The 10050-nt window shown below is 44.8% G+C and overlaps 1 protein-coding gene across 1 annotated transcript; it reads right to left on the reverse strand.

The window, feature by feature from the left end:
- Positions 1-8318: 8318 nt before the first annotated feature.
- Positions 8319-8696, reverse strand: LOC144694289 (histone H2A-like). The gene has a single exon (XM_078564622.1). It carries the CDS (start codon positions 8694-8696, stop codon positions 8319-8321), a length of 378 nt encoding a protein of 125 aa, XP_078420748.1.
- Between the last annotated feature and the right edge of the window lie 1354 nt (positions 8697-10050).

Here is a 10050-nt window from a genome sequence, read left to right on the forward strand (position 1 = left end):
TCGTCAGACGATTTTGAAGTGACATTTAAACAATTTATAAAACATTATTCAACTGAAATATTGGGTTATTTCGGAGGCTGGGCCTTTATTTTATATCTTTGTTAGTATTGAGTATGATCATGCCTTAATGAGGAAGTAGCAAACCATTTTGCAAACATTCCATCGAACTCTAGGCTCAGTTTTAAATATAAAACATTTTATCTTTTAAAAAAATAATAAAATAAAATTTTCGAGTTTGATCTATACATGCACATCTAAACGGAAGTATTGAATAAATGATTGTACTGAGTGATTTTTAAAGCAGTTTTCTGGCCACTTTTACACTCTACATTGTTTGCAATGACCCCAGGCCTATTCAATAACGTCGCTTTTCCCTGTCAAACGCACTCAACTTCACTGCGGCCTTCTCTATGTTACAATAGGATAAAATAAAGAAGAAATCTTTCAACTTAGTCTCAAAATTTTCCCCAAGACCTTCCCTCGCCCCTTCTATTTTACGGGCCCTTCCCCCCTACCTCTCGATCATTCTGCTCGCTCACGAGTGACAGCGGCTCAATCCTGATCAGCAGCTCCGCGATCCATAAAACCAGACATAACAATTGGGTCGCTGTAGCTGCCTCTGCTGGAGACGCCGAGTGCTCGGCAGCAATAAGGTCACTTATGTCCAGATGGCCTAAAGGGATGGTAATAATAGTGGACAAAGCCTGATAAGAACCAGCTGAGGGCATGAGATGGTCAATAGTCAAAATGGCAGCATTGGTCAGTAAAGACTGAAAATTATTGGCGGGAAGCTAAATGATTTGGGAACACGTTATGACAAAGATTGGTGTGACTATACCATTTTGTGTATCTCTATTGGAGAACAGATGTTTCTAGACCTTTTTCAACTGTGTGTAATTATTAAACATCAAGCAGGTGGAAAATCTCTGTCCTCTTTAAACTAAGTTGAAGAAAACATCTCTCTATATCCGGGTAAGGGATTGAGAAAGCCTGCGAACAAAATAGCTTGAATACAACACGAACAGCAGATGAAGAGACTGCCACAGTTGATATGAAAACATGAGGATCATTTTTAGGGAAAAGTCAAGGTAGAACTTTCAAGCCAGTTCTTCCCCTCTCGCACCCCCATCCCCACTAAAAACAGCTCCATGCTGGCCTTGCTTCCTTCCTCCAATCCTCTATCACCGTCCATCAAGCCATTGTTTCCAGGACTGTCACGACTTCATTTCCTCTGGAGATGTTCCTCCCACAGCTTCCAACCTGATAGTCGCCAACCTCGGACGGCCCGCTTCTATGTCCTACCCAAAATCCACAAACAGAACTGTCCCGGCAGACAGATCTTGTCAGCCTCTTCCTGCCCCACGGAACTTATTTCTCGTTATCTTGACTCCCTTCTCTCTCCCCTTGTCCAGTCCCTTCCCACCTACATCCTTGATTCGTCTGACACCTTACGTCACATCAATAATTTCCAGTTCCATTGCCCAAACCGCTTCCTCTTCACCATGGACGTCCAATCCCTCTACACCTCCATCCCCCACCATGATGGTCTGAGGGCCCTTAGCTTCTTCCTTGAACGGAGGCCCGAACAATCCCCATCCACCACTACTCCCGTCCGTCTGAACTTGTTCTCACGTTGAACAATTTATCCTTTAACTCCTCCCACTTCCTCCAAATAAAAGGTGTGGCTTTTGGTACCCGCATGGGCCCCAGCTATGCCTGTCTCTTTATGGATTTGTGGAATATTCCTAGTTCCAGTCCTACTCCGGCCCCTTCCCACAATTCTTTCTCCGGTACATCGATGATTGCTTCGGTGCTGCTTCATGCTCTCGTCGGGCCATGGAAAAATTTATTAATTTTGCTTCCAATCTTCACCCCTCCATCATCTTCACATGGTCCATCTCTGACACTTCCCTTCCATTCCTTGACCTCTCTGTCTCAATTTCTGATGATAGACTGTCCACCAATATCCATTACAAGCCTACCAACTCCCACAGCTACCTCGACTATAGCTCCTCACACCATGCTTCCTGTAAGGACTCCATCAGATTCTCTCAGTTCCTTTCGCCTCCGTCGCATCTGTTCTGATCTTACTACCTTCAAAAACAGTTCCTCTGACATGTCCTCCTTCTTCCTTAACGGAAGTTTTCCACCCACGGTCGTTGACTGTGCCCTCAACTGTGTCCGGCCCATCTCCAGCGCATCCGCCCTCACGCCTTCTCCTCCCTCCCAGAAACATGATAGGGTCCCCCTTGTCCTCACTTATCATCCCACCAGCCTTCGCATTCAAAGGATCACCGTCCGCCATTTCCGCCAACTCCAGCATGATGCCACCACCAAACACATTTTCCCTTCACCCCCAGCGGCATTTCGTATGGATCGTTCCCTCCGGGACACCCTGGTCCACTCCTCCATCACCCCCTACTCCTCCACCCCCACCTATGGCACCTCCCCATGCCCACGCAGAAGATGCAACACCTGCCCCTTCACTTCCTCTCTCCTCACCGTCCAAGGCCCCAAACACTCCTTTCAAGTGAAGCAGCTTTTCACTTGCATTTCCTCTAACTTAGTCTGCTGCATGCGTTGCTCCCAATGCGGTGTCCTCTACATTGGAGAGACCAAACGCAAACTGGGCGACCGCTTTGCAGAACACCTGCGGTCATTCCGAATGAAAGACCCAAACCTCCTTGTCGCTTGCCATTTTAACAATCCACCCTGCTCTCTTTCCCACATGTCTGTCCTTGGCTTGCTGCATTGTTCCAGTGAAGCCCAACGCAAACTGGAGGAACAGCACCTCATCTTCCGACTAGGCACTTTACAGTCTTCCGGGATGAATATTGAATTCAACAACTTTAGATCTTAAACTCCCTCCCCCATCCCCACGCCCATTTCCGTTTCATCCCCCTCCCTTTTGTTTTTTCCAATAATTTACATACATTTTTGTTTTCCCACCTATTTCCAATATTTTTGAATCTGTAACTATAATATCCTGTCAGTTTTTCCACCGCACCCCCACTACAGCTGTACTTTGAGTGCCCTGTCATACATTCTTTATTAGCACATTCTCTAGATAATATCACCACCGTTAACACCTCCCTGTTCCTTTCGCTGTAACATCTTTTGATTATCTGCTCCTATTACTGCTTGCTTGTCCCTGCAACCACCCGCCCCAGAACTTCACTCCCCCCCACCCCGAACCACGACCTTAAACCAGTTTATATTTCACCCCTCTCCTAACTTCGCTCAGTTATGCTGGAGGGTCATGAGTACTTGAAACGTCAACACTTTTCTTCTCTGCCGATGCTGTCAGACCTGCTGAGTTTTTCCTGGTAATTCTGTTTTTGTTTACCATAGAAAGCCTGCCTGCCTTAGCAGAGCTGCATGTCGGAGCCACAGTGAAGGAGCTTCGCAAAGGTACTCACTCGCTTGCCATGGGCAAAGCTCCAGATACTGATACTTTCCCACATGAAATCAACAAACACAGGGAAGTGGCATTCCTGTTGCAGCTGCACGTAGTTCTCTGTCTCTGATAGAGGGAGGGGACAGTGGCCAAGGAAATTCACAATGCAAATATTGTGACGCTGCACAATAACAAGGGAGACCGCAGCGATTGCAAAAACTGTCCAGGCAACGCCCTGCTGAGCATCAGGTGAAAGGTAATTGCCCATGTTCCCCTTGCCAGACTGCAGATTTTGGTTGTATGCTTCTCGTCCGAATCCAAGTGTGGCATTATAACTGAAAGATCTCCAATTGACATAACCTCCTCAGCCCGGAAGCTGCAAGTAAAATGACGTGAACGAAGGAGACCACTATATCTTGCCTTCAGCGAACTCATCGAAACATTCGACCATGTCAGTGAAGCAGACCATTTGATTGTTTACTAGATCCAGTACAACTCTCATTGGCCTTTTTACAATGAACCATTTGTGTCCTGCCCACCATCCTCACGGACCGGTGCCTTTGTAATTACCACTTGTTACATTTATGTCTGTCTTCAGTTTTGATGAATATTGATCGGCTGAGCAGTTGGCTCTGTTTATCTCCACAGATGGTCCTGACATCATGAGAAATTCCAGCATTTTCAGTCGCTTTCAGATTCCCAGCGTGCAGCCTATTTTGTTTTTCTATGCGGCAGGATGGAAGAATCTGAATCAGGTGGAATATAAGAGAACTGATTCACTGGGTGATGGGGAAAAGCTGAATTGTGGGACAAAACTGACAACCCTTTCCAAGATTCGACACAGGCTCGAGGGGCAGAAATGCCTCCATCAGAACGCTAGGGTTTTATGATTCCAAGAGTTTCATTTCCATATGGACTGGGGGATTGAGAAACGGCCGAAGTCGTGAAAGTGAAGGAACAATGATCCCGGACAATGTCCTGAAGTCCTGTACCCACCAGTTTATGGACACAACAAGGCTACATTGTTCCAGCTGTGGTGACAGAAATCTGGAATATTTGTTGGGCTGGAGGAGGATCCAGAGAAAGGCTGGGGCTAGGACATGGAGGGATGTGAAGGTTAGGATGATAATTTTAAAGTTGAAGTTGAAGTATTGCCAAGCCAGGAGCCAGTAGAGGTCAGCAAACACTGTGTGATTGGGGAATGAACTTGGTTCAGGTGAAGTTTCGGGCAGCAGAATTTTTGATGAGCACAGGCATATGTCGCGTGGAAGATGGGCGGCTGGCCAGGGGAACACTGGAATAGTCAAGTCTAGAATGAATAAAGACATAGATGAGGGTTTCCGCAGCAGATGAGCTGAGTGAGGTTCGGAGCTGGGAAATGTTTCGGATGTGGAATAAAAGTGTATTCAGCTGATAACATTCTGTCATCTTATCCAATTATAAGGTAGTTTAGTCAGGGATATTGGGGGTTAAATGAATACAGCGTCAGCCATTATTGTCTAATGTATCTTGGGAAAATGACTCTATCCAATTTAGTTCTGTTGGAGAGTCATATTCTAATCAAAACATGAACTCTGTTTTTTCTTTCCACAGATTTTGACAGAAGAGATTGCAGAATTTTCTGGATTTCAGCAGAATCAGCAGTGTTTTTTTTAATTACTAGTATCAATTTTGTGGCTCTTTTAATTATAGCAAATCTTCTACCTTTGGGTAATTAAACTTCCGTTTTCGGTGTGATAGGCGAGGGATACTAACCACTACACATCGAGGACGACCTTGACGCTGTGACCTGACTGATTGTGGCATAACTCATTTTCTATAATTCAACAAATCTGTCAATATGTGCTTTAATATACATCATAATTTCCAGAAAACGAAGTCAGTCCACTTAGAGAACGGATCCTTCTATCCTTCTCGTGATTAATTCCTGGTAGGATTGGGCTTCCCTCTCATTTTCATACGGATCATTTACTGCCTGAAGTGAAATCTGGATTTATCTACTCCGTTTGGTATTCACAACATTACTCGTTGATTTAATGGTTAGTTTCCTTGTTTATTACGCGTGTCACCGGGGTTCAATTCTCTGATGGGCAACGACTTCATTCAAATTAAAAAATAGAATACATGGAATTGGATATGGAGTTTAGATTTGGAAATTGTTTGATATGTAGGAGACAGTTAGTACAGATAAAGATTACCTGTAAGGAACAACAGTTTTGTTTCCGGGATCCTTCGTGCTGTGTGAATTGCACATTTGTTGCCAATGCTTGAATAAAAAACAGGAACCAACAGGGAACGGTTCAGTATCAAAATCCAGAGTGATACTCTATACTCAAATCAAAGTCAGCGATGGTGGTGTAGTGGTGAGCATGGCTGTTTCCCCAGCAGTTAACCCAAGTTCGAATCTCGTCCATCGCAATCTTTCACCTTTAAACCCATCAGCAGTTGTTGGGCATGTGCGAATTATACAGTGCAGAAACAGGCCCTTTGTACCCTTGCAGACCATTAAGAACGGATCAATTCTAATCCCATTTTCCAGCACATGGCCCGTTAAATTCCATCGATATGCTGTGGCGTTTCAAGTGCTCAACCTAATATCACTTTACTTTCAAATGTACGGGGGTGTAATTCAAACAAAAGTACGCTCCAGCTTTACTTATAATTTTACTCACGTTTGAACCTCATTGATTTAAAACTATGATTGTCGGTGAAATGCAGTGTGAAATCGGAATGGAATTAATGGGATTAAAAAACTAATAATAAAGTGCTCGTAAAACTAAGCAGCTTTGGCAGCTTCTGTGGAGAAAGAAACAAACAGACGTAACGTTTCGAGCCCAGTATGACTCTTCTTCGGAACCATGGAGAGGTAGAAACGTGATGGGCTTAATGCTGTTGACTAAAGTGGAGCCGGACAGTGGAGCAGAATAGATCTAGTTTCGAGTGAATTCAGAAAGCTGCGAATGAAAGGGACTTTACAACGTCTTGTTAAATATTTGTCTTGATGATTATGTTAAATACAAAATAAAAGCACATTTTCTTTTGTTTAAACGGTTGGTTCAAGCAGCTTTTGAAATTGTCGAATTAAAGATCAGCCAAGGCGACGAATAGTTTCCAATGTCGCATTTTATGGTCAGAGTTAAGTCTTAAACCACCTGGTTCTAGCCAATTCCTTCTCCAAGTGTTCCTAACAGGGTTTAAAATGGCGAGCGTTCAGCAGACTCGGTACTAACATTGTCTGTTAGAGATTGTGCTGACAACTCTTCGCAAAATGAATGTTGATTATTCCAATACCATTGCAATGCCTGACTGTCTGTTGTGACCATTTGGAAATGAGTGTAATGTTCATTGAATGCATGGAATCACCTGGTGAACCATGTGCAAAATTGGAATCTGATTGCACTTTTTTTGATGGAGCTTTAGAAATGTTTTGTAATGTAATTTCAGATATTGTATGAATAAATTATATTTTTCAATTAAAGAAAACTCTTCAAGAAATTGCCAGGGCCAAGCAGACAAATCGGCATTAGGGAAAGCACCTTACAAACAGCTCCCCCGCCGAAAGAGCGTTCCAACCACTGGTCGAGTGAAGAAGCCTCATTGCTACAGAGCCGGCACTGTGGCTCTGAGGGAGATCCGCCGCTAGCTGAAATCCACTGAGGTGTTCCAGCAACTGGTGCGGGAGTTCGCTCAGGACTTCAAGGTAGACCTGCGCTTCCAGAGTTTCATGCAGGAGGCCAGTGGGACTGACTTGGGGTGGGGCTCACTGAGGACATCATCCTGTGCAACATCCAAGTGAGTCACCATCATGCCCAAATACAACTAGCTGGCCCTCAGCAACAGCGGGGAGCGAGACTAAACCCCAGCTTCAACACCAAGTGTAAGAGTCGGAGCCAACAAGTGGACAAAGGGAAGAGCTGTGACCCTTCACGGTTGAGGCCAGCATTTTGTCGCCCCCTAATTGTTCTTCACAGCTGAGTTATTTTTATAACACCCAGTGATTTGCTAGACCATTTCAGGGGGACACTTAAGGGCTCTGTGTCTGTAGTCACATGTTGACCATTCCATGGTCAGGATGACAGATCTTAACCAATGACCTGTGTTGATTATGGTACTGTGGCAGAACTTTAATTAATGGAGCGTGAGTCTGATATCTGACTTCGAATTCAGAAACAACATCTCCCGTACATGCCAGGCCTCAGATGATAGGTGTCCTTAGATTAATGAATAATGTTGCTGATTTATAAATAATTGTTGTTTTCAAACACGATTTTTAGATGGGGATATGTGTGAGCAGAAGTTGTAGGGAAATAAATGGGGGTAACATTATAAAAGGGCGGGGGTTGTGTTATTCGCCCAGTCCATGAATTGGTCTGATGACGGTATGCTGGGGAAACTAAGGCACAGACTTGGCCTGACCAGCGGATGTAACCACAATTGTCTGACTATAATACTGGTTAAACTTGTCGCTTTAATTCAATTGCTCTGGAGAATTGAACAATGTTTCTGATCTCTTGGGAATGACATCGTGCCTTTCACTTATTGTATTCAGTATTTTCATTTCAGGGTCTTGTATCATTTTAAACAATTCAACTAGAACAGGATGCATTGCTAACAGCTGTATCTCACACATGGAACCAGGTTAATCTCACAGCTATAAAGAGGAACTAGTACAGTAATGAATGTAAGTAAATACCTGGTCACCGTCTCAAATATCAGACTGCATTTCCCAACCCATTCCAATCCTCTCATTTCTGGTATCATTAAATGAGTGAGACTTTTCGGACAGTAGCCAGCCCTTTCTCACAGACTTTGGGTAGCTCTGAATAGAGCCATTGGGCTTTTTCAGGTGAAAGTTTGTCTACTTCACTTGCTCTTGGAGCTCACAGCGCTGCTTTTCCCGGGAAGCAGCCCGGCCTGTACATTAGGCAGCGCCCCCGCCCTGAGCGATGGTGACACCTCCCAGCAGCTTGTTGAGTTCCTGATGGTTGCGGAAGTGCAGCTGCTGGTCTCCGGGGACGATGCGGCTCTTCTTGTTGTTCGGCGACCGCTTTTCCAGCCAGCCCGCAGGTGTCAGCGGACAGATGCTCGAGCACAGCAGCCTGTTAGACCGGGGCTCTGGCACCCACATGATCAGCATAGTTCCCCTTTCACGGGAAACAGTGAACTTGACCCACAGGGAACTGCAGTCCGGCCCGGGATGAGTGGACTTGGCCTTGTCCCGAGCTTTCCAGTCAGTAGTTCCCGTTCCGATATTTTCCAGCGCCAGACTTTTACATGGAATAACCAGATTATTCAGCATTTACTTTTCTTATCAATCGAGAACTGCTCTGATTGGTCGCTCTTTAATACACCTCATTAGCCTATATTTTCCTCCAATGGGATAACTGCGAAACAGAAGAGGTGTAGGAAAGGAAAGGTTTAAAATAGGAGAGTTTTTAAATCATCAGTGTGCCAAAGAACGGTCATTCGGACTCGAACGGTTAAATTTGTCTTTCTCTCCACAGATGCTTTCAGGCCTGCTGAGTTTTCCCAGCATTTATTTTGGTTTCAAATTCTTCTTCTTATCGTGTCCATGGACAGACTTTACATGGCCCAGCCACTATTGGACACATTTCTTTGCGCCTTGTTGTTGAATTCGGCAAGATCTTCAACAGTGCAGGGTTCCTGTAGTGATAGGCATTGCAGGAGCTGTTGCATAGTCTGTGGCTCAGTACCACATTTAAAGTTGTCGGGCTGGCTGTCTAACCCCATTTGCTTAGTGACACCTTTGAACGACTGACACCAGCCCTAAGTCTGTTAAAGCACTACCAGGTTGCCCAGTTGCAATTAGCTCCTGGGGGAAAGTTTTCTTCAGGTAGAATTTCCATCGCTGGGGCTTGTTTGAGGCTGGAGTGCCGGTCTTTCCACAAGGTGATGCGGGCTTCAAATGGGGTTGATTGTAATGTTCATGAAGCTCTTCCTTGACTTCAGGCGGCTGGGTGTAGGTGTTTGACCATGTAAAGGGTGCCTATCATCTGATGTTTGACGGAGTCGCTCTTTCTTGCTGACTGCCATTGCTCTTATATCAGGGGGAGCGATACCCGCCAGGATATAGAGGCTGATGCTGTTTGTTGGTTTTAAACAACTTTTGATAAGTCGGCAGCTTGCATTCAGGACGGCATCCATCTTCTTAGCATGAGTAGATCTTTTCCATGCAAGGCAGGCGAATTCGGCAGTGGATTAGCAAAAGGCAAGTGCTCTGGTTCGCAATATTTTCGAGCGTGCTCCACATTTTGTGTTCGTGATCTTTCTCAGGACTTTGTTTCGTGCGCTCATGTTTGCCTTTGTCTTTCTGATGTGGTTCTTGAAAGTCAGGAATCTGTCAATGGTGACTCCTCAGTAGATAGGGTGCTTGCAATGCGTCAGTGTTGCTCCACACCAGGTTACTTTTAGCTGGCGTTTGCCTTCACGGTTTCTGAGGTGGAATGAACAAATTTTCATCTTTGATGGGTTTGCAAGAAGGTGGTTTTCTTCATAGTAGGATGATAGTCCCTCCAAGGCCTCAGAAAGCGTTTTCTTTACGGTGTTAAAATCAGTGCTTTGGGCAGTGACACATAAGTCATTAGCATATATAAAAGGACGTGTGACACTCTCTATAGATTGGTCATTCGTGT

Source organism: Cetorhinus maximus, chromosome 19 (genome assembly GCF_964194155.1).
Source record: "Cetorhinus maximus chromosome 19, sCetMax3.hap1.1, whole genome shotgun sequence".
Taxonomy (NCBI): domain Eukaryota; kingdom Metazoa; phylum Chordata; class Chondrichthyes; order Lamniformes; family Cetorhinidae; genus Cetorhinus; species Cetorhinus maximus.

Excerpts from the sequence above, each read along its gene's own strand:
- LOC144694289 (XM_078564622.1), bottom strand. The coding sequence starts at position 8,696 with ATGCTGAATAATCTGGTTATTCCATGTAAAAGTCTGGCGCTGGAAAAT.